The sequence below is a fragment of the Aythya ferina genome (genome assembly GCF_964211825.1).
Source record: "Aythya ferina genome assembly, chromosome: 10".
NCBI lineage: Eukaryota > Metazoa > Chordata > Aves > Anseriformes > Anatidae > Aythya > Aythya ferina.
This window is the reverse complement of record NC_140306.1, coordinates 19219719-19245140: the sequence shown is the minus strand read 5'-3', so window position 1 is coordinate 19245140 and position 25422 is coordinate 19219719. Positions and strand designations below refer to the sequence as shown.

Below are 25422 nucleotides of genomic sequence, written 5' to 3'. Positions count from 1 at the left end.
GAGGGGGCACTCACTGGGAAGGAGAGAAGAGGAGGAAGGTTTGGCATTCATGTAGTGCTTGTTTCCTTTGTTACCAGGAGCACTGAATTAATACAGTAAGCCTGAGAGTCATTAAGATAAAGAACTAGCAGCTTTAATGAATATATCCAGCTAGGCTGGAGAGCTGCATGGAACTAATAAAACCAACATGCTTTGTGCAAAACCCGGGGTGGATTCATTGGTAGATGTAATGGAAAAAGTTAGCTTGTTCCGGACCGTATGTCTTATAGCTGTGGCCTCCGGATTCCTTTCTTAACAAAAAAGTATGTGGATATGTGTGTGTGCATGTGCAAAGTGTGAGGAAAGAGTGCCATCCAGGCATGGCTGCTGAGGAGATCTTGATTTGGGGGTAAAATATTTAGTTCTGTGAGGGGTAAAAAACGTTGTGATGTATGAATATTCTGCTAATGGTTCTTGAAACTTTATGAATATGCACTTGGGACAGTACAGTGTACTGCAAAAATGAGCATGTCCAAGCAGACTGTGGAAATAGGAATAGCTGAGAGAGCTAATGCTGACTAAGATAAAAACTGGACTAGTTTTTCTCGTTTTGTGTTATCTGGCTGTCAGAGGCAAGGCAGAACTATATAGACATTTGACTTGCTTATTTGTGCTTATTTCAGCTGACCCTTTTTCCATGAGAAACTCGCCTATATGTCAGTAACCCACAGGGAGCATAAGGGGCCTTCTATTTGATGGTATCAAGTTAGTGCATAAACCTGGCTTGCCTTTCAAATCCTAGAAATAAGAGAAGTTGTAAAAATGGCATTTGTGGTGCCCTTGCGTCTTTTTTTTTTTTTTTTCTTTTCCTGTTATGTGCATGTTGTGTGCAGGGCATAATTCAAAACCTTTCCAAATCGATATCAAACCTACCACTGCTGGACAGACCTTTAGACAAAGGTAATTCATAACAAATATGTTCATAAAGACCTATGTGACGTAGTGACAGAGCAGAAAAGTGTCTTTCCTAAGGGTTTTATGATAAGGATTAAGTGTGTAGTCTGACAAGTACAAAATGTCCAGAGCCTGTGTTTGCATGAAGCCTGTGATAGCTGTGCAGCTCAGTAATTATCCGTCTGGTTGCCCTTATGTTACAAAACGAACACTGTTCAGTATGTAATAGATCTTCAGACTACAGTATAAGTGTCTAATGGTGAATTGAGAGCAATACTGAAATTTTCATGGCAGCTTAGTGGGGGTCCCCTCTTCTCTGCTCACCTAAGAAATGCCATGAAGATTTGTCCTTCTGTCAAATGTTCTAATAATTTTCTTCTACTTAGCATATGCTACTGTCCAACACATTCTTTTTCAGTGAAAAAGAAAAGAAATTGGCATAAACACGATACTGGACAGACTACAGAGGTCAAACCTGTACAGAACGGGAGTCAAGTCTTTATAAAGGAACTTCGAAGTCGTACTTTTCCAAGGTAAGTTGTTTGGCTGCATAAGTAAACAGTGCTCTTGTGAAAAAGCAGATATAGCCCATTTCATATGAAGCTGATTGTTGTTCAGCTTCTTGCTGAAGGCATTGGATAGTACAGGGTTATGAAGTTTAAGTGAACACTTCCTTATTGCAGATGTCCCTGGCTCTTCCATGTTTTTTTTTGTGCAGCAGTATTAAAATCTACTGTTGACTGAACCCAGCTCCTGTGGATTTCAGTAGATGCGAGTATGTGTGAAGACAAGAACAAGAATGTGTTTGGCCCCTACAACATATGCTTGAATAAGAGACTAACAAATTTATTGCATAGAATTATCCAGCTCTCAGAAATACTAATGGTTTTGCTGAAGTCTCTCCATCTTGAAAAGAACAATGACATCCTCAGTTGCTACAGTGACAAAGGCTCTCTTATTTGGGGTAATGAATAGTACTAATTGTTAGGTGACATGTTCCGCACTTTATTAGGCTGCTTCACAGCCGTTTGTAAGAGTGGTATTTTATTTTTTTCTGAAGTAGGCATTAGCCAAATGAATTCTTAATTATTAATGATTAATTATTTTAGAAGTACCCATAGAAACTGGTAAAATGTACTTGGTAAACACAAAACTTCTTAATTTTACAGAAGATTTGATCTTACTTTAATTTCAAATATCAGTTATTAGGCTGGTTAAGGAAAAGGCTGAAAATACCACTGCAGAATGTTGTAGTGCTTGCTTACAGATGTATTTCACTTAATTCAGTACCCAGTATTTTTACTTCATTGGCTATTTTTATCTGGGCCTGCTTTATTTTTGTCTTAGCCATTTTTAAGTACAGAACAATTTGAAAGGTTGCAAAGCTAATTTAATAAAAAAGGATTAAGGTCTAGGCACAATGTTTTCAGTAGCCTAGGATAGCCTCTGAAATTGCAGGTACAAACAGCTTCTGAATCCAAAACCCTAGGCTTGTACACAAAATCCAAACCAGCAATATACCCTAAGAAGTAAGTGATCACATCAAGACTGACATTCCTTTCAGAGAACATGGCAATCTATCTAGTTTTTAGTGAATGTCTTTGTCTCCCCAGTCACTCCAGGGAGATGTGTTCTCAGTTAATGCTTTCAGCACCTTGCTGAAAGTTATACAAAACTGTATAGGATTTCTTCTCTAATTCAAAGAAATCAGAATTTGACTGAGTGTATGTGCTATGCCTGGGTGTCTGAGAGGTTTGCATATACTTGGAAGATCTGTGCTCACATATTCAGTATCTACGAGTCATTCCCAAATTATTTAAAAATATGGACCTCCATTTTTTTTTGTTTGTTTGTTTCCCACTTCCATGCACACGTAAGGAAATCCATGCTGCCAAATCAGAAAATATCTCCTGCCAAAATAAAGTTACTGAGCAAGTACAGTCTGTAGTCAAAGCGAGTCCCTGCAAGATTCAGGCCTCTGGCATTGACACTTCTGGCATAAGTAAAACAAAGTCTTGTTGAGAAATTTTCTCTTCTAAAGAAAATGAATGAAATCTGCAGATGTTCACAGAACAAAACCCAATGCTCAGCAGTCAGAATCTGATGAAATGAAAACTGGGGGTCTTCGTTTAAAGACAGAAACATCATGGCTGATTCACAGAACACAACAATCAGTTATAACCAGTTAGTCCCTTGGTGAGACTCAGATCAAAAGGAATAGTGAAGAAAGCAAACAAGCAAAAAACTGAATTCGTGTCATGCAGCTGATTTTTTTTTAATACTGAAATAGCATTAGAATAGTAACAGTAGTAATAACAAAAAATTAATTGTTCAGGTACTTCAGTGTAGGTGTCAGACTCCATTTTGGCATGATCATTACTAGACACTTCTGTGGCACATACAGAAGCAAACCAGACTCGAATGAGTATGTGAGATGTAACAGCAGAGGTTTAATGGTATATCAATACCATTTGCTCAAACTGAGAATAAACTGAAAGACTACGCTGTATCAGGACAGCAGAGGAAGTCACCCAACCTATGTGGATGATTTGCGGCTTCCTATTTGTTACTGCTGCTGCTGCTGAATCTCTCTCACCATCCATTTCTTTGGCTTGCATGGTACTTTTGTTTCCTGTGCTTATTCAAAGTTATAGTTGTGCCAGATACACTAGACATACCTGTAACAACCTGTCAGATGCTATTTTACACCCAGGAGGTAACTGAAATCTATGAATATGCTCTAGAGCTTTCCATAAGATAGATGAATTTGATTCATTCAGTCTTACACTCCTGTCATTACATGTAGTTCTAGTCTGTGTTCTTTGTTTCCCAAATGCTTTCTTCCTCTTCATTATCAGCTCACAAGATTACCTGGAATTTAAAGAGGAGCTTAGCTTCAGTTAATTAGTATCTACTTTGTCAAGAGGTATCCCAGTTCTCTAAAGCAGGAAACCCTCCCTGAGCTAATAAGCACTCTGTGGGCAGCAAAGAAGTGTCAGGCTGTAAGAGCACAGGCAAGGATCTAATTTCCCAAAATGCTGCCTTCCTCTGAGGTTCTTCCCATAGCTTACATCTTGCTCTTTAAAACCTCCAGCCTCCATCCTTCATATGTTACTGCTGCCTGGTACTACTGTTTGCATAAATACAGAATGCTGTAATCCCTGCCAAGCCTCAGAACGTACCTGTGAGGCAGCAGGATCAGTGCCATGAACACTGGATCAGTGGTATATTCCCTAATGCTCAGTGTTTCACGCTGCTGCCCACCTGGCTGCCTCTCTGGCGGTCTTCACTCTGCTTTGCCAGCAGTGTGCATGGATAATTCCTTGTTTGCCTTAGGCCATGCTGCTTCTGGGTGCCCACGCTGTGGCATGGCAGCAGGAGCATGGTGCTAAGTGCTGGCATGGGCAGGCTGTGTGGGTCCCCACCCTGCCACCGCTGTCCTTGTGGCACTGCTGAGGCCGCATGTTGCTTGCGGTGTGAGCCGGGCTCTCCCAGACCCAGTGACTAACCTTGCCTCCTGATTGCCCACTGTGGCTGGGATGATCCAGAAGTGAGCTGTTTTCTACATCTTACCCCTGCTTGCATCCAGCAAGTTTGCATTCTTATTCTCCCTGGGAAGCCCTGCCACATGAGTGCCTGCGAAGAAATGCATTTAATACACTTCTCACTTCCCCTGCCTTGCCTCCCACATGCCCGATGTGCTTCACGAAGCCTGGTAATTACAGACCCCTGCTCAAGCACTTATGCGCCCAACACTGGGCATCAGCAGGGCATCTGGTGTTCGGTGCTTGGCCTGGGCCGTCCCTGTGGAGCAATGTATACTGGGGGCTGTGTCCATGCCAGCGCCAGACACTGTGATGGTGGCATCCAAGGCCTATAGCATGTGCCTGGTGTCTTGCAGGCCCGGCTGATCGCATGGCGGTCTGGGCAGGGCTGCGACTGGGGCCTGGCTCACTTCGTGCCTGCAGGGACGGAGCACAGGTAACGCCTGGCCGTGCCCTTCAGTGCCATCGCCCATCCCGCCCGTTTTTTCCGCCCGTTTTTGGTAACTGAAAACGTGAGCTGTAATTCAGAACTGATGCAGAAGAGGGCAGTCACGTATTGGCCTTCAAGGTTCTGGGAAGTAATGCTTTTGGGCGTAAACATGCAAAGTTTTATTATTTCCACTGTCCCCAGCCGGCCCATGGCGGAGCTGGCTGTCCCCACGCTGCAGGAAAGGCCTGAAATATCTTCAGAAAGACCAAAGAGTTGCTTGGGTTACCCAGGTTGGCTCAAAGAGAGGCAAACAACAAGCAACAGCTGCTGGAGCGCTTTTAGGCCTGACGATCCGTTCGAGTACACTCAGTTTTCACTTTGAATTCAAAACATTTTGCTCTTGAAAAGATCTAGAAATTGGCCTTGAAATTCTTTTTACAGTTGTCAGTTTAAATAACTGATCATTTGATAAACCTGCCCTTTTATTAGTCACTTTGAAGCCCTCTCAGCTACTTGAAAACAATTTGCAGAGTATTTCCTGAACAATTTATTTGACTACTTAAGAATGATTTGCAAAGTATTTCCTGGACAATTTATTTGAGATTATGTAGCATTTTAAACTTTACCTTCTTTAAATTTAAATATTTAACACTAATTTCTTTGACATTAATCACTGGTAACTTGACAGATTCCTATAGTTCGGAAAATAGTCTCTCACTTTAAGCTGTTATTTCAGAAGTTTCCAGTAGTTGGTGTATTAGAGTCGAGTGTGTTGGTTGCAGATGGTTTTAGTATGCCTGACATGCTTTGCAATATGCTGCGTTATGGCTTTTGTCTTATGCACCTCCTTTGCATATAACTGGGGTTTTTCAGTTAGTTGTGATGGTCAGCATGGTTCATAGGAATGAAATTAGCTCTTTAGGCACAAAGAGATCCGAACCTCTGATTCCATGGCTTTCTATCATGTGTAGTCACTTCAACGTACTCCAAATGAGTACTGGATGCTGCTAAAACATTGTTTAGATGGGGCAGGTCTCAGTGACAGCCTAAAACACCATGTAGCCTAATGCCATCTGAAAGACTATTGATTTTTAGCTTTGTTGAGTGAATTTCCCAAGACCTTGGGGTTTATTGTATCTAGTGTAGTCTCTTCTGACGACAGGGCTTTGCCTGGTTCTCAGAGGTGCTTTGCATATAGAGTGTTTATTCCAGGTAATAGGAATTTGTTTGTTTGAGGGTTCTCAAAATAAATGTTTTCTTTAAAAAATAAAATAAAATCAGAACTCAAATATGAACTGGTACATTTCATGACCGATAGTTTTTTTTTTTTTTGTCTATAGTTGCTGGCATTGTGCATTCTTGCCTATCTGCAAATTGCTATTTAGCGAATACTTTTGGTTGGCTTTCAACAAATATACCACTTATTTATGTGGGAAATTGGATGTTAAACAAACAAGGCGTACAAGTAGTCATACTAGAGTTCACATTCATATACTGCTTACTTCGGTAGAGCTACCCACAGCAATATAGAAAAATCACAGCATAGCTGGCATTTGTAAACAAGCTAAGACTTGGGTGCCTAGAATCCACTGCTTCAGGAAGTCTGGGTTTTCTTTTTTCTTTCCTTTTTTTTTTTTTTTTTTTTCTTTTTTTAAAAAAGATAAGCGTTTTTTTCAAATAACAGATTTGAGTTATTTTAGGTCTATTCTAGGTCATTCTAGGTCTCTAGGTCTCAAAAAGAGCTGAGACACCCAACTGAACAAAAAATGCCACATAGGCATTGGGGAGAAGTGACTATTATCTGATGATGTCAGTTTATTCTTGTTTGCTTATAACTTTTTCCTTTCAGTAGTGAAATGCAGAAGATGCCAAGCTCTGCCTAGAAGCACCTTACCATTGAACCTTACCTGTGTTTACTTTTCTAGTGCTGAAGATATAGTAGTGAAAGTGCCAGGCAGCCAACTAACAACAGAGTATTTGGAAGAAAATGGTTTCACAGAGCCCATCCTGGTTCCAAAGAAGGATGGTCTGGGATTGTCTGTACCAGCACCCACGTTCTACGTCAGCGATGTTGAAAACTACGTTGGTGCGTATGGGGCAGCAGTAACGTTTTACTTGCTAGAGCTCATTTACTTCTTTAAAAATGGTCCCAGGGCTGTGAAAAAGGCTCCCTTGCCTGGAATATTCCTGGTCTGCCTTTCGGTGCAGAACAGCAGTAGGGAAAGGTGGCGGTCAACTGCAGGTTAAATAACAAGAGTCTTTGCAGAGTCTTGTCTCTAACAAGAATCTATGAAGGCTTTGGAAAGATGGAGGCAGCTCAAAACTTCAGAGCCATATAACCCGTATGTAGGCCAATCAACATACACTATAGAAGAAACCTGGAAGAAGCAGAAAGAGGGTGTTGCACACCCTGCACATATTCCTCCATCACCCAGGTATGGCAGAGAAGAAGTTTGGCTTTTGGTGTAAATCAAAATAATCCCAGGGTAATTTTTTCTCCAGGAGTCAGCATGGTCCTAGTGGGCTGTACTGTGAGAGGTGAGGGACTGAAAGGCAGCATGCACTGGCATTGCTTGCTACCTGCTAGCTCAGAATCAATAGTATTTTCTCTTGTGATTTTACAGACATCAGTGAAAACTAGGTTTTGGGGGTAGGATGCGTATATGTGTGTTTTATGGCCAAAGGAGGAAGGAGATTATGTTATTGTAAAATACTGACATCAGACCTTGAGCTATGCAAACTTTAAGATTTATTATGTAGTGGTAGCCTGTAATTAGCAATTAATCCACACTTGTTTCTTGTACCAACTTGTGTATCTTACTGTGAACCTGAGCCAGACCACGTTGTACTCCATAGCACTGCATTAAAATAGTAGTTGTAGTATCAATAAATTATTCCTTTGGGCCAAGTCTTAATTGATTGCTGCCATCTCACTTTCTATTGAAGGAAATACCAGACTGTGACTCCCACTCTGCAGAGGCAGTCTATTTCTACACTGGTGTCAGTTCACAGACAGAGCTTTTGTCATTGTTGCCGGTCATTTGGATTTCTGCTGGCATCCTCCAGACTCTAACCTGGGCAGGGTGTTGTACTGCATCTTGCGAGTCATCACGTCATCCACCCTTGGAAAACATACCTTGGCCAGGAGCCATGGAACTGCTCTGAAGTCACTTGTCTCATCTCCACATCCTTCTTCCTTTAGCATGTGTGATCTTGTCTCTTCTTCGCTCTCACTCTGTCTCTCTTCTGTGTCAGTTCCAATGAGATTCTTGTTGCTTCCAGTGTTCTGGTAAACTGCCGTCCTTTTGGAGCCATGACTCCAGCTTTAATGTATGTATGTGTTTCAGGGCTCCCTTTATCTCCTTTTATAACCTGCTAACCACTCCTCCTTCTGTGCGGTACTTACCAGGCCATTGACCTATTCCCCAAACTGGTGGATGCTGTCAACAGCCACTGTTGTTCTTGACTGCCTTTGTTCCTCTTGCAGTGACTGTGTGCAGTGAGATAACTATGAATAAAGCAGAATTCAACACCCCTGATTTTATTGTCATTTCTATCCCATTGCTTCTACAGGAAACATATTTTCCTTGCCCATCTACTACACTTAGCAGATTTTCTTGTTTGACCTAGGTGCTCCTCATGCATCTGCTGGCTTTCTCTCAGCCTCTAGCTGAAATAATCCACCTCCTCCTCCTCCCCCCCCCCCACCCAAAACAAAACAAAACAAAAAAAAACTGTTAGTGAAAAGCTGAAGGAAAAAACAGGAAGAGCACAGGCTATTTAATCCAAAACTGGCACCAGATTTTTAAGGTGAACAGAACAAATAAAATGCTGGTGTAACCTCCATGGGATTGGTTGGCTTCAGTGAGATTTCACAAGCAGGAATTTATTTCACTGTTTTTTAGTTTATTACATTGTACCTAGAATGTCTTCTGGCAACAATCTAAAGCAAGCAGTAGAGGATGGAACACCACAAATGAGATTGCCAAATATGTCATTACTGTGTTGGCATTTTGTAGGGGGAAAAATATTTTCTTGCTCTCCTAATGTGATAAAAGAAGTAAAAAATTTCATGGTACACCTGAAATATTTCTTAAAAAAAAATCGTAAATAAAATTTTTAATAGAGCGTGAGGAAAACTGTCCTGAAAAATCTGCTTGACGAGATATCCTGTACAGTATTACACTCAATCACAAGAAATTTACAGTGTGGTGGGTAGGGCTTACTCCATAGATATTCAGGTATTTGCATATAATTTTCACCAAGCAAATAATGTCTGTAATGAAAAATAATATTAATCCTTTAAAAATAAAAACTATGGAAATAATTTTATCATGGGGCATGAATAAAACAGTACCATTTTATACATATGCAGTTTTTGTATGTAAGCCAAATAAATTACAAAAGCTAAGAAAATCAACAAATAAAATGTCCAAGATGTTTCTGGAAATGCTAACTCACACCCAAGCATACAAAATGGGACAAGTCAGGCCACCAATCAATCTCCCTTTTTCATTGAATTAATTTTTAGGACCAGAGAGAAGTGTTGATGTCACTGATGTCACCAAACAAAAAGACTGCAAGATGAAGCTGAAGGAATTTGTGGATTACTACTACAGTACAAACAGGAAAAGGGTCCTCAATGTGACTAACCTGGAGTTCTCGGACACGAGGTGAGCTGGTCCATCCTGCGGCACTGCGCAGTGCCCTGGGGTCCAACTGCTGCGTTCTGAGCAGCCTCCACCTTCTCTAGTGGTTCCCTTCTTAGGAAGTACTGCTCTAGCCTTGGGATCCTGGTTTCTTGTGATGCTGACAAGTATGGCTTTGTCCATATGTAGCCATTTTAGGGAAAGCACGGAAATGAAAGTGCTGTAGCTGTATGAAGAGTATGGTGTGGATTAGTTGGGCCAGAATTTTTCATGGTAATTCAGATGTGCATATCATCACCATTCACATGCCATCAACATTCACATATCAGAATGGAACGTTTTTACGTCTTTTCATTTTTATTTTAACTCCATTAGTACAGGTATAGTTAATTCAGTTCAACTGTATACTAGAGACTTATAACTAGGACATAACTAGTTGTTCCAGGAGAGAATTCTCTGCCTTGTCCTAGTGGTGAGTGATAATGTTGTATGTTCCTATTATGATCTTAGGTGGGGCTTGACACATACTGGTAAGACCCAAAGAAAGAAGGACAACATAGATTTGTGGGAGAACATGGACAAAAGGAGTCTTATATATATGCATATATAATATAAACTATTATATCGTGAGAGATGAGACTCATGATGTATGTAAATCAGTGACAGCTCTTCTTCCAGATTAAGGCAATCTTTTAATGTGTTCTCCTTGAAGCATTCTTTTTTAAAATGTGTTGTGACATAGTGAGCACCCTATTCATATAGCACTGGCACAAGTGCATTGTATATTACGCACTGAAATCTTCTGTTTAAAGTAAATAGATGAGATGTGGCTCTGGGTATGGAATAGCATGTCACTGGATGTCCTTGAATGAGAGTAAGTTTGAAATGATTATGATTTTGTAGTCCTATATTATGTGTTCAAGTTTCAGTCTTGGTGCTTTTGCAAGTTAACCTATAATCTGGATGACAGCAGTGAAGAACTAGAGTGATGCTGACGTCTCAACAGAAAGTTGGTGTGTGTGTGTATGCATGTGTAACAGTACCAGATGAGCTCTGCATTTGAGGCTGAGGTGCTTTAGTGTTTCAGTGAGACATATGTCATGATACTGGCTATGTGAATATCATCAATCCTCAATGACAGAAAAACTGCTATTCTTCTCATGCTTTAAATTATATGCTTTACACATAGGACAATTAGTTGATGTAAATGCCTAAGAGTTTAAGTTATTACTTTATGCTTTATATAGTTGTGATTTTATTCTATAAATAGGTAGATGCATCTATAATATATTGAAGTTTATGCAACTGTGTAAATCGTTTTTACAGTTCTTGTAGTCCTTCTGGGTATCTAATGCTCTAATGGGAAGTGTTAATGGAGGAAGAGATTCCTTTTTGTATAAACGCAATACAGAAAATGATGAGTGTCAACAACAACAACAACAAAGAACAGTGGTTTTGGGGACCATTCTATTTTAGCTGAGGACAGTAGACTTAATATAGCCTTTAAAAAGTAAGCTGATGAATAATTACGAGTTTATTATTATTTTTTAAGCCATTTTAACCTCAAGCCCTGTAGTTAGTGTTTTAGTAGTGCACACCCATTCCTGCAGAAAGCATCTGTAGTAATTACAGGCTTCTAAGATTACCAGTATTTCCAGTAGGAATTTTTTAGCTTTCTGCCATTATCAGAGAATAACGGGAGATCTTTTATTCTGAAGGACTATTGGGGCTGTCACTCATATGCTGCTAATTTAGACATTAACTAGCAAATATTTTATCTCTTAGCATAGACAGTGACATTTTAATTGAATGCACTGCTCTGTCTTTCCCTGCCATTTTAAATGGGGCCATTGTTACCGGTATTTGACAGAGAGCATAAATGACACGAGAGCTTTTAATTTTAGTTTGAAGTGCAGATACTCTTATGGAAGTGATATTTTAGGGTGTCCAACAGTGAACTTCAACCTCCTGCAAATAGTAGGCCAAATTTTCACTATTTAAATATAAAACCTAACACATTTGGGGATGAAAGACTTAGAATACTTTCTTCTTACGCCACCACGTCATTTTGGCTGTGATTAATAATATACAGTATGCTTATATAATTTATATAACGTATTTAAATGGTATGCTTACTGTAAATAAGACAATATATAAATTAATTATATATCATACTTTAAGTATATTAACATTATCAACCAAATTATATCTTTTCTTCTTCAGAGTTTTTCATGTAATTTAATCAATCTAAATAAAAAGATAACTGATTTTCAGCAGCAGATCAAGACTTATTTAGTTCACATGTCTGAAGTATCAATACTGTAAATTTTATTACTATTAAGTTTAACCTGAAAGTTGTTAAGATTTACTAGACCACTTATGTAAGAGTGCACACCTTTCACTTCTCTGAAGGGGGCTGGAAAAGTGGCTGGGATACAGCATAATTAGTAACTGAGCCTACATAGCAAGAGGCAAGAACTGGAAAATATAAACAGTTCATCATAAATATTGCTACTGAAAGAATTCAAAGGGTCATTGCTGCATCATCATACTGAAAAAAGCCTTAAATTTATATCTGCAAACAGTTTTCACAAAGTTTCTGAATAAAAACCAGTTCCACTGATATGTAAGCTGTTGCTTCATATTGCCATTGAAGTAATAGAGTCAGAGTCCACTTTTGGTTGTATTGGGATTCTTGCATTATTATTATTATTATTTTTCTTAAAAGATGCATGCTTGCTTTTAATTCTCTCTATACAGGATGTCCAGTTTTGTCGAACCTCCAGATATAGTTAAGAAGTTGTCCTGGGTGGAAAACTATTGGCCTGATGATGCTCTTCTGGCTAAACCAAAAGTGACCAAGTACTGCCTGATCTGTGTGAAGGACAGCTACACAGATTTCCACATAGATTCAGGAGGAGCTTCTGCATGGTACCATGTGCTGAAGGTGAGAGTTCATCTTTTTTGCAGTGTATTTAGTAACGAACTACATTTTATATTTGAAGACCATCCTAAAATTCTCTTGATCTCATTTTTTTCCCCAATGGTCCACTTACATAAGAAATATGCAAAGCCTTAACTGCCGTCAGTGGGTACGCTCTCAGTAGTGCCAGGGTTTACTTGTCATGTGGAAGTTGTTGGTGTATTCTCACTCTATTAGGATGTGAATATTTGTTTAGTGCCTTCTGCAAATACATCTCCTAAGACCTGGAAGATATTACATCCTGCTTTTGCAGGGTAATGGAACCTGACAATGTAAACTTTTTGTGCCATCTGCCCCACTAATCTGAGCAAATGTAGTCAGCTAGTGATTTAATTATTTCAGCCCTTCTTTACAAAGCTGACTAGTAAGTTTTACTTAAATAGTGTTAAAATATGTAATGCTATATATTTATTTAAATAAATATTTGTGTGTGCTTGTATCCATGTCAGTGAAGCTTTGATTGATTTGGCTGCTTGTTGCTAATTGTGTTTTCTAATTCAGGGAGAAAAAATATTTTATCTCATCAAACCAGCCTCTGCAAATATTTCTCTCTATGAACGCTGGCAATCAGCAGCAAACCACAGTGAAATGTTTTTTGCAGACCAGGTAGATAAATGTTACAAATGCACAGTTAAACAAGGACAGACACTCTTCATTCCTTCAGGTGAGCAGGCGATTACAGGTGAGGTTTACTGTTTGTTTTACAGCTGCCGAAACAGCATGTCCAAAGTGCTAGAGGAATGTGATTTGACCACCTTTCTCTGACAAAGTATGAAGTCTAACTCTTGGTAGAAGTCCAATTTTGTGTGCTTACAAAACAACAACAATCCCTAAACGTTTACTGTTTTCTCTCAATATTTTAACAGCCTTTTAAAAATGCAACTAGTACATACAGTGTTCCACTTTTGGTCTACCTGGGTTGAAGTAACTCCCAAGTCCTCTCTGTACGCCCAAGCATGACATTGATGTTTTGTGCCACAATGTCTAATGGAGAGCTCATGTTGCATTGCTTGCTTCACTTCTTGGTTGTTGATTCCCTTTGACACCAAGGTGCCTGCATGGTGTGAACGTGTGTTTATGGTTTCACGAGAGGCTGAAGACCAGGGTGTCGCAGATTTTTATAGGCTACTTCATAGACTCAGGCTTTCATTGTAGGTTGTGGTGAATTTTGTTTTTCTCAGTTCCTAGGATGATACTCATAAAGAATATTCATTTCTCTCATGACCATGTGTGAAGCAGATGGTGGAATAAACATTGAACAATGTATGGAGATTGACTAAATTAAGTAGATTTTTGTGTGAAAATAAGTGTTTGGAAAACACCTGTTTCTGACACAGCAATAAAGTCAGTGTCAGGAATTGTCAGTGATGTGAAAACAGCTACTATTATGTAACTGCCGCTGCTTTTAACAGCAATAAAAAAGTAAGGGCACTTGTGGCAATATATTCCCTTCACTGTCTGTCTATTTGAAATAGCCACAGTCGAAGGTAGTCCTAGGACTGTGAGTGAAAGGTGCTTAGCAAGTCCCTGGACTGGGCCTTACTAGTGCAAATTGAACAAGGGCCTAAATGCAACTTTGTTCAGAGCATAGGTGGTTCTAGTGCTGACTTGGACTGAGGAGCAGTATTGGTATATAGGAAGTAAGTTGTACAGTGAAGTATGAAGTTCATGTAGTGAACACATTGTTACTATGGACCCAGTATTTATTCTCAAGGATCTTTTCTTTCTCTTCTAGGTTGGATTTATGCAACTCTAACACCTGTAGACTGCCTGGCCTTTGCAGGACATTTTCTACATAGTCTAAGCGTTGAAATGCAGATGAGGTAATCTGTTTTTTAAAATCTTAATTTAGGTAGAGGGTCAAGTTTTAATAAATTGGTCATCCTCTCTCATAATAATTATCCTGCATTTGCAGTGATGTTATTGATGTAGCTTCTTTGGGAGAATTTTGGAAAGCATGCACATATTTGTCCCCTTGACCAGTTTCTCCTTTGCTGGGTTATTCCAAGCCATCTTTACACCTGTTACATAGTGCTTGGAAGTTTATGTGAGCTGTTTGGACAGAAGTGGTCAGATTCTGAAGGAAGAATTGTTAAAAACTGTCAGGATTTTTGCCTTAGAACATGCCATTTACCTTCTGGATACATATTCACCTGCTCAGATGGGCTCTTTGCCCAGTGAAAAACAATAGAAGTAGTCTTTATTGATGTTGGACAAATAATGTAATAAAAATATCTTACATCTATATCACAGTTTCTTACTAGTGTTATTTGTGTTTTGCTTTTGGTCTGATGCCAGAGTACTTGGTAGCAGCACAAAGAAATATCTTTCCATGTGTACTGCAAAGTGAACCTCAGGCATTTATGAGCAGTGCTTGACACTGTGCAACATACTTGTGACCTGCTATGCTTTTAAGTTCAGTTTTCTTTGTATTGCAGGGCATATGAAGTAGAAAGACGATTGAAAATTGTCAGTCTAACACAGTTTCCAAACTTCGAAACTGCATGTTGGTATATGGGAAAGCATCTATTAGAGACATTCAAAGGTAAAACTGCTTTTCTTTGCCTGCCTTAATTGCTTAGATTTGGGGGCCTGAAAATACTTACTCTTATTTTCTGCTGATGAGCCACAGGTTGCCAAAATCAGTCTTGCTAGTATTTAAAAACTAGTTCTAACATGTCAGCTGAATGTGCAGATCTGGTCCAGCTGTCACCTTAATCAGCCTGCCACCTTGCTCTAGGAAGGACCTTAGCCATCCCTCTTACCTATACTCAAGTAAAGGTTTCATCTTTGTAAAAAATATTTAAGTTGCTTCAGAGGCAAATAATGTTGTAACCAACTACCTAGGCTGGGTAGTGTAAGTTACGGATTCATTCCCTGTCTTAACGTAACGAGCTGCTTGCTTTGTCAGCCCAAGGCAGATGGAATAGTGCCACCTTTTCTCATAATTCTTATGGTTCTGGTGGAAGTACGTTGGCAGGTCATATGTATACATGGGTTCACAGGAACATCAGTGATGGGGCCAGCAGGGTAGCAGGACCACTCCGAATTTAAGCACAGTTTTCTGTGACATTCAAAATCTTCTAAATCATATTCCTTCAGAGTTTATCCAAATGTCCATACATTTTATGTTCTCTACAAACTTGGGCTCGCTTTTCTCCTTGCCTCTTTTTCTTATTATGGAACATGCCTAGAGACACCCACCAGATACATCTACAACACTTTATCTAACTAGTAAGTGATGTGTGGGGTTGCTTGGAAGGGGGCCCCCTTGTGACAGACACTAAATAAAAATTGTAACCAGCAGAAAAGTTTAGCCAAGCTTGTACTCATAAAGGAGAAGTGAAATGCTCTGCCCAGTATAGCTTTGTTTCCACATACTGATGCTTGCTTTTTCAGACAGAATGAAACAACCTTTCATGTCAGCTTTGTAAGCCCATGGCCTAGGATGTATGAACATGGAAGCTAGCTTGAATATGTGACCAAGAAAAGAGCCAAGATGACTGCCAGTGTAAACATAATTTACAGGAACCACAGTATAGAAAGGCAGAGTTGGATTTATGACACAGTAAATATACTCCTTATTACCATCAAGTAATAATAGGGATTTGTTGGCGGTGACCAACTTTTAAGTTAACTTTCACAGTTTAAACTTTTTCAGATTAGAGAATTCATGTAGAACCACTTCAGCTCTCAGCATTTGAATGGCACTGCTTTTTCTCTGATTAGGTTTGCACAAAGCTGGGCAACAACCACCTGCTCATTTACTCCAAGGAGCAAAAATTCTCAATGGTGCTTTCAGGTCATGGACTAAGAAACAGGTAGGAGAAGACCCTATTTTAATATTGTGTTCCTCAGGTTTGTCAGTCATGGGAACAAAGAACAAACGCTGGAACAGACAGTATCATCGTAGCAAAACACCTAACTCTAGAATCCCAAAGAGAAGGGACCAGGAAAGCAGGGAAGGAGGGTGACAATTGGGACTTTATAATGTTACATGAGGAGTAAGCAGGGAATAAGAAAGGTACCATCAGAGTTTTAAAAATATCAGTTCTGCTTATGGTCAACAGGATACTGAATAAATGTTTTCCATGGCCCTGAGCATTTTCATGTGCCAAATCAATTAAGTAGAGGCTGTGTATGTGAGCGAGGCCTAGAACAACACCTTCATTTTTGTGTGCACAAGGTGCTCAGTTCCTGGAAATCAACACATCAGTTAAACTAGGAAATACATATATGCCCAGAGAGATGGCTTAAAGATATTTGCAGCCTGAATTTACCACTGCAGTCATTTCAGCCACGTTATTCTTGTATGCATTGCTCCAAAAATTTGGGGGAATTAGCTGCAAGAGGCAGGCCATTCAATCAGAAAATGGGAACAATTTGAGAAGGGGTGAGCAGCTGAGTAAACAATGTTGCATACGCAGTTTAGATCACTTAGGTGGCTGTCTCAGATTTAAATGTAGTCAGAGTCTTGGCTGCTTCCTACTGCAAAAAGACAGTCTGAATTCAGAATTGTTCCTGACTGCCTGTAGTAGGACTGTCTGATGTAGAAGACCTGTTCTTCATGTCACCCACCCTCTTTATTACTACTTGCCATGCAAATGACAAGTAGTGAAAGGAAGTCAGACTGTGTTGGCAGTTAGGTAAATTTGAACTTTGAATATTGGAACGTGGCATGTGAATGAAAACCTCAGTCCTGCCAGGGAGCTCCCAAACCACTCTGCTGACAAGGTATGTGCCTATTGGGTCCACTGAAGACAGCATCCTGAGAAAACCTTTCTGTGTAGATGTAGAAAAGGAGTTTCTCATAGAATGTCATGTAAGGGGGTAAGAAAACTGATGTTACAGTTGTGAACATGCAATAATATCTAAAAAAGATGCTGACTTTGTAAGTAGTTGTCCTGAAGGAACAGCAATAACACCTAGAAGGGGAAATAAAATGTATTTTTTTTTCCGTATTACTGATGTAGTCAGTATTGATTTGAATAGTTTGGAAAAAACATTAATGTGTCACTTAATGAGTTTTATTATATTTTTGCAAAAAAAAAACAACAAACAAACACACAAAAATGTACAGAAACGGCAGTCTGGCTTTGTTCTGGTTTAGGCTTTAGCAGAGCATGAAGATGAACTACCAGAAAACTTCAAACCAGCACAGCTTATCAAGGACCTTGCCAAAGAAATACGATTAAGTGAGGTTTGTACTCTTTTCATCATGTTAACTACACTGTTCATTTTTTAATAACCTAGACTCTAAAACAGAGGACTTGAAATAAATGAATCTTTTTATCCCTATCTTGTTTGTTAAAGTAATTTGAAAGGTTTAAGCAGTAGGGTTTTCAGGACTCTTGTCTGTGGCTGACTGGCCGCATGTTTTGGGCTCCTGTTTGCTGTCTCCTTGACTTCATGCTCTCTCTGCCTGCCCTACATCCTTCCTCCTCCACGTTATGCTAGCAGGACTGGCCACACTCCCATCTCCATCCTTATTTTTCCTTTCACATTAGCTGCTTCCTACCCACAAATACGGTAGAGCTCAGAAAATGTTGTTGCCATCTCCTAATCGTGCTCAATATGTTCTTTGGTCTTACCTGTGATGTCTGAGCCAGGAGCTATCTATCCTTCTGGACATTGGCCTAGTAGGAGGCCTTGCTCTTGGCTGGCTTCTAAGCAGAGTTATTATATTAAACATAATCATTATATTAAAAACAAACAAACAAAACAAAACAAAAAAACAAAACAAACAAAAAGAAACAGAAACAAACAAACACACAAACAAAGAAAACCAACAACCCACAGAGGTTGTATTGAGCTGTTGTCCAATAAGTCTGGTATGATGTTCCACACTGTGGAGATGTGTGACAGTGCAAGGTGATAGCAGCTAGTTCATTTGCGCTTTGAGAAGGAAGTGTTGCATTCTAACTATATCCAAAGACCTCAAAATTGAAATCTATCTTACCCTCTTTGATGCAGCATGTACCTTTTTTTTGATTGTTGGAATGACAAGTTAAGCAGAAAATAACTTCTTTATAATTAGTCAGGCATTGTCAATTTTAATTGGGCAGCTATTTCACTGCTTATTTTACCTGAGGGCATGAAACACGATTCTGCTACATTGTCACATCTGAATTAAATTGAAGTGGTTGTACTCAAACTGATTAGCATTTTAAACAAAAGACCATTCATGTTATACGTTTTTTTGTGTGGGCAGTCCATTTAAGAGTCCTACCTGATATAACCTGGTGAGAATTAACTTCCTCACCACTGGAGTTTCTCCAGGCCGACCTTGTGCTTGAGCAGCAGCTGAAGGGAAATTAGCAGTGGGCAGAACGCTACTGTGACATGTGGTGTGGTGTCCATTCCCTGAGATGTGGATGCTGTTACTCCTGTATTGACGGAGGTTTCTCTGGTGTTTGTTTCCCTAAGGATGGGAGGGTGCAGGGGAATATCTAACCTGATACAGGTGGATCTGAATGCCTTCCTATTTTGTGCCAAACTACAGAATGCTTCGAAAGCCAGCAAAGCAGACACGAGTGCCAACACAAATGCTGAGGAGACCTGTCCTGTGGAGAAGGAGGATGCACCTTCACCCGTCCAAGTGACACCTCCACCCCCACCTGTAGAAAAGCTCCCTAAAAAAAAGACCCCCAAAACTGTGAAAACCCCCAAACAACTCAAGCCATCCAAGCCTCCTAAGCCCCCCAAGCCTCCCAAACCCCCCAAACCTCCCAAAACACCAAAAGTCAAGGGAGAAGGAAAAAAGAAAGGAAAGAAGGCAAAAGAGAGTCCACCGCCGGCAATCCCGAATCTTGACTTGCTAGAGGCACACACAAAGGAGGCTCTGACAAAGATTGAGACGCCAAAGAAGGGAAAGGTGGGTTGTATTTTAACCTCCCCCCGTTCTTGTCATAGTGGGGATAAAAGCTCTCCTTACATCTCATGGAAAACAAAATTAAGCAACACAGTGTGAAACCCTGTCTTTACTGAAGTAAATGAGAGTTTTGCGTTTGCCTTTTTTTTTTTTTTTTTTTTTAACCTGGCTGCTCAGTTTGATTTGACTGTTTGTTTGGTAACTCATTTGAAATGAAGAAAGAAACCTACTGATTCAAGCTGAGTCTGGCAAGCTACTGCCAGGTCCCCCTCCAAACTAAGGTGAGATGAAAATTAAAAGACTTTTTTTTTTTTTTTTGGCCCCTGTACTATTACGTTAATATTTCAAGTGTTACTATCACTTTTGTGTTCGTTTCCATGATCAGTCCATCAGACAAGATGGACTTATTTCTGGGGCATCTTGCTTGCGTGAGATTTTGCTCAAGAATGAGTGAACGAAGATAAAGCAGTAGTTTTCTTCTGGTTTTGTCCATGTAGGACAAGTTTCATTTTGATGTCTGTTAATGTAAATTTTGCTGTTGACCTCAGCAGAGGCCAAGATTTCTTTGAAGTGCTGACAGAATAATGCATTGTACACTTTATTTATTTTGTCTTAAGAAGATTCCATAAGACTTTTCTAAAATGCTTCTGAATTTCCTAGTAGTTTGTATGTTACTATATGAAGGAGAAATGCAGCTAATCTTCTGCAGTCTCTGAAACAGCAATATTTGATTGAATCTCACATTTGAATTCAAAAAGGAATAGATCAGAAAAGGAGTTCTCAAAAATATGCCATTTTATATTCTAGATAAAAATGTATTTGTGTAACATGCCAGTGCTCCATCCTCATTAAGACTGCAAGTTGATTTTCTTCCCCAGGCTGCAAAGAATGTTTTAAGTGTTCCCAATAAAGAAACAGCTAATAAGCAAAATGAGGTGGAGAAATTTGAAGCTCGAGAGCAAAATAAAAGCAAAACAGAAGCCAAATGGAAATATAAGGTAAGGTCTCCTGTTAAGTTTTGTTGCTGGTTCTGCCACATAGAGATAAGTCAATGGTGGAGAAATGTTTACAGGCCTACCTAAGCAGAGAGTGCGAGTCACCAATTTTCAGTTCCCAATGAAAAATATTTGAACCGAAAACAACAAACTAAGCACAAATAAAGGAGGCGTATGGCTGTTTTTCAAAAGCATGTGCTGAATTATTCATTCTTATCCTTGATGAAGCTGGTGGGAACACTTCTAATAGATTTTTCAGTGCTGATCACTTTTGTGGTTCTTACTCTAACCTAGTTACAGTACTTTAAGTCTGGAGTAGTTCCAGATCAATAACTCCTGATGGTATAAAAATATTGTTAATGAAATCTGAATCACGCCCCATAAACTAAAAGCTTGCCTCCAAAGAGAGCTAATGTAGGGTGAGAAAAATTCATCCATAGAATAAACTAATTTTTTTCCAGGTACCTTTTAAAACAGGGTGACATAGGCTTTCTCGTAAAAATAGCTGTCTGAATTTTGCTTACTTTGCAAACTTCTAATGACAAAGGTGCAAAAAAAATTCCTTGAAACAGAAGCATGTGTCTTTCCATGTGCAGAAAGCTACTAAGAATCCTGACCTTTTAACAGAGACATCTGAGTTCTAAATTTTGTGTTTAAAAACAGTCACAGTTGATGTGTTCAGTTCAATATATACCGGTTAATTACCCAGCCAGTACAGCTTAGGAAAGTATTAGGGCTATGCTTAAAATATAATTGAAGAATGAATGGCTTTGTTATTAAATTCATAATTCAAGCTCTTCTGAAGGTATGAAAGAAGCAAGTGGAGCCTGGGAATAAAATGTGGTCATGTTACAGGCACTGTGCTAGATTCTGTCCTTAGCTGCACAAGCGTGATGATGAAGAACAGTGTTCAATATTTTATCTCAGTCTGTACCAATTTAAGAGAGCTATACTTAAATTTAACATCAGGCATATTTGTGGTGGGCACTGCTCAAACTGGTGCTGAAGTTCTTCTTGAGCAGGGACAAGTCCCTGAACTAGAACCCATCTAGTCTAAGGAAGACTATAATTCTCTATTACTTACCTCATTTGCAGGGCATATTTTTTCTATGTACAGGTCAATGGATTCTCTAACATTACCTAGGAAATATTAGCAACTCATATAACTGATTTTATTTTTGTTTGTTTGTTTGTTTGTTTGTTTTGTGGGGTCTTTTTGCATTTCAGAACAGTAAACCTGATTCATTATTGAAAATGGAAGAGGAACACAAATCAGAAAAGACGCCTTTATCAGGAAATAAGGACAACAAATTTACATTCTCTTTCTCTAATAAGAAGTTGCTTGGGTAAGTAAAAATATTAGAATATTCATTAATTAGAAAATTAAAGTCTAGTGATTATTTATTTATTTTTATACAAGAAAGTGAAAATCTGAATTTATGGTCAATGTAGAAAATACACTTATTCAGAAAGTTTTTTACTATAGAACTTGATTTTACCTTGAATCCTTCTTGGTTGTCCATAACAGCAAAGATCTACCTTTGAGGCTGGGATTTTGCTCGAGACTCCTGCCTTCAGTATTTGTGCTATGTCTTGCTTTTTGGCACTTCAGGTTCTTACTAGTTTAAATTTATGTTAAATGATTTTTTGCAGATCCTATTCAGGGTACATAAAAAAAGGCAAAAAAAAAACCCCAACTTTTAAATGAACACTGCATGCCAAAATTCCATGCTGTGTGTCCATTATGTATATTGTGTTATACTTTGAGACAACTTAATATTGTAGTGATTATTTCAAGCCAGGAAAGCTGCGCTGGTCAGCATTGTATTTGGGGATATAAATTGTAGGTACAGTAACATGTTTGTAAAATGATTTAAATTGCTCTGGCACCTCTGAAAGTGTTCAGATTGACTGAGATTTCTGTATGAGGAAAGGTATTCATTGTCTTCCTCTGTCTATTCTTAAAATGTTTCCCAGTCGGTATATTGTTACTGATTTTTTTTTATTTTTATTTTTTTCAGTTCAAAGGGAGTCAAAACCCAACTGAATACTAGTGTGTTTGGGTCACTGCAGAATTTTAAAGAAGATAAAGCAAAACCTGTACGAGATGAATATGAGTATGTGTCAGATGATGGTGAGCTAAAAATCGATGAATTTCCAATCAGAAGGAAGAAAAACACTACAAAAAGAGAACTGCCCTGTAAGAATATTTTAAGAATATTTTTTTTTGTCTGTGTGACAGAGTCTTGTGCGTTGGCTGTCCAAAACTAGTCTTTATGTTGTGTGATTTACAGTAAAGAAATCTATATCTTAACTGTTGGTCAAACATAACTCTATTTGAATTGCTTTCAAAGTAAAGGCTTAGGAGTGCTACTGTTTAGAAGAGAAAAGGACCATGACTTACTTTTCCTCTTTTTTATTCAGTTTTATCAGATAAAAAAGACACTCTGCAGCATACTCCTGTTAAGAAGCCAAAGGTGGAGTCGGTGTCATATAAGGTATGGTAATTATTGTACCTATCACAAGTGAACACCCATTATATATCTCTTAAAGTATGTGGGGGCTTATCCAAAATTGGAAAGTTGTCTCAGATCTGCTAGGCAGTGCTTAATGGCAGCTATGCAATATGCCTTGCTGTAATCATCAGTGACATTCGTTCACAAGATAATAGTGTCTTTTTTTCTGCTCAGGTGAGGTAACAGCACTGTAAATGATGGTAGTGAAGACTTCTTTTGGTTGTCACATCCTCAGCTGGCCCAGAACAGATAGCATTCAGACATTGTAAGGACTAGGCAGAATTTGGCTTGAACTGCTTGTATGTGATTAGGCCTGATGGGAAGCATTCGTGGGGACCATGACACTTGAATGGTATCACAAGAGCAGAAGCAAGCCATAAGAAGGGGTGGGAAGGGTCAGAAGGAGCTTTATGTTGTGCCTGGCTTGATGTTACATTGCTGATGGGCACAAGGGTCTGTCCTGGGCTGTGTTTTGACCTGTGTCTCCCATTTCCAAGCTCTTTGAACACTGATCATTGAAGATTTCCATGTTCATGTTTGACAATGAAACTCAGAGTAATGCTAATAGAACTGAAGGCATGTCATTTGGTGTTTCACATTACTAGAAGTCCTATTATGTACCAATTAAAGGATTTATTTACTATCACTTAGCAGAGTCTCCATCTGTCTATTATGGGCTTACATCTGGAATGCCCTAGGCTCAGTCTGATATTTTAGCATGTCCCTAACTTGAGGCATTGTCAATGTGCCCGTTGATAGCTTTGCATCAAGAAGCTTAACAGTACAGGCATAAGTTTGCTCTTATTTGCGTTAGCATTGTAGCTCAATGCTGGAAATTAAATGACATGCTGAAATGTTTTGTCTAACTGCAGTTGGTATAAATCCACATTGTAATACCTGAGTCAATCATAGAAAGAAAAACAGCTTGTTAACACAGAACTGTAGGTGACTGAAATGTTTAGCCCTAAGAGCTAAACAGTTTTCTATATCCTGGTTTGGCTCAGGGATGTTCAAGAATAAGTGCATATCTCCTTCCCTCAGCCTGTAGCTGAAGTCTGGAGTGTGATCCAGGGGGAGCAGGGCAAAACATGCTGATATCTCATTGCATGGAAATTTAAGAAACAAAACTAGTTCCTGAAGAAAGCAGTAGTGGCAGCCTAAGCAACAATGGCTAGAACTTTGGAGGCCTGAAAGCTGACAGGAATGGAGAGAAAAAGTTGTTTTATTATAGTCCACAGTGCATAAAGGTATCAGCCCCAGAAAGTCAATTAGCTGCAGGTAGCTTCCTTCAGTGTACTCAGATGGTACTCACGCATTTGTCCCATTCCTTTGTTCCATCTTCCTGTTCTCTTGTAGCAGGGATGGTGGAAGTGGGTCTGTCTCTGTGTCTGAACTGGCCAAGCTAAGCATCTTGCAAGATACAGACCTAAGCCGTGATGTCTGGGCTGGCAGATACAGCCACACACTCACTGCTGCATGGGTCTCAAAAACAGGAGCAGTGGCTGGGAACGGAACACAGCACCTGGAAACACCACTGTTACAGTGGTGTAATCCCATGCATAGGATCTGATCTCAAAGCTGGCTCCCTAGGGTTGGAAGGGAACAGGAAAACCAACTATGCCTAAAGGCTGGAAGGAGACTGATTTTTATTGTGTACCAGATTTTTGTTTTTATTTTGTTGTTAACAAGAGCAAATTACAATGGCTAGCCCTGTGTCTTTAGAAGAGCAGCAGGCTGCAGAAATTCTTGTGTTCTTGTTAACTAACATAGTAAGTTTCCATTTTGTGAGCTGCCTTCTTGTTTTTGCAGAGTGATGACTCGTCAGATGAAGATTTGCTTCACATTGACACAGAGGCAAAGCCAGGGCGTAATTCCAAAGTAAAGAAAGAGAGCGGAAGTTCAGCAGGAATTCTTGACCTTTTGCAGGCAAGCAAGGAAGTTGGGGGTTTAGAGTATAACACCAACAGGTATGCACAAAGGGATGGTTTTTTTTTGCTCTTACCTGTAAACAAGAATTGCTCTTTTGTGGTTATGTGTGTGAGAGAGAGAGAGAATGAACTTCGCAGCTCAGTCACTGCTTTTTCTCCAGTAAGCAAATTCTTCCTTTATCCTGTGATCTGGAGGGAGAGGTGGAAAAGTGTGTGGGAAAGATTTTAGTGGTATAATTTAAACAAATAGAGGCATTTCACATCTGTAAATGCTGAACATCCATTTTAGCAATAATACTATAATAGATGAATCATTCAAAAGGAGCTTTCTGCTCAGTGAATGCTGCTTGAGTTCACTGCCTCCACTCTTTATGTGCCAAGTCTGATCATAAACTACAGATAGATGAATTAGGGTATGCGTGCCATTTCGAAAGAATCAGAATAGGACTCTTCACATATGCAAATGTCTTGCTTAATTCAAACTTTGGGAACAGAGCCCTGGAAAAGAGTTTTAGGAACATCAGAGTTTACAGCTAACATGCATAGAATGGCCCAGCGGATGTGAACTGCTG

At 39.3% G+C, this 25422-nt stretch overlaps 1 protein-coding gene across 2 annotated transcripts in view; it reads left to right on the top strand.

Annotated features, from left to right (window-relative positions):
• The window catches only part of PHF2 (PHD finger protein 2), a 95953-nt gene that overhangs the window by 55623 nt on the left and 14908 nt on the right, over nt 1–25422 (top strand). For both annotated transcript variants that reach the window (XM_084530825.1, XM_084530824.1), the window contains exons 3-17: nt 1352–1466; nt 6834–6994; nt 9440–9581; nt 12318–12504; nt 13042–13204; nt 14276–14363; nt 14979–15085; nt 16270–16361; nt 17651–17740; nt 19043–19414; nt 20290–20409; nt 21634–21752; nt 22428–22606; nt 22831–22904; nt 24732–24889. In XM_084530825.1, coding sequence (XP_084386951.1) covers nt 1352–1466; nt 6834–6994; nt 9440–9581; nt 12318–12504; nt 13042–13204; nt 14276–14363; nt 14979–15085; nt 16270–16361; nt 17651–17740; nt 19043–19414; nt 20290–20409; nt 21634–21752; nt 22428–22606; nt 22831–22904; nt 24732–24889 — 2167 coding nt within the window. The remainder of the gene's footprint in view (nt 1–1351; nt 1467–6833; nt 6995–9439; nt 9582–12317; nt 12505–13041; nt 13205–14275; nt 14364–14978; nt 15086–16269; nt 16362–17650; nt 17741–19042; nt 19415–20289; nt 20410–21633; nt 21753–22427; nt 22607–22830; nt 22905–24731; nt 24890–25422) is intronic.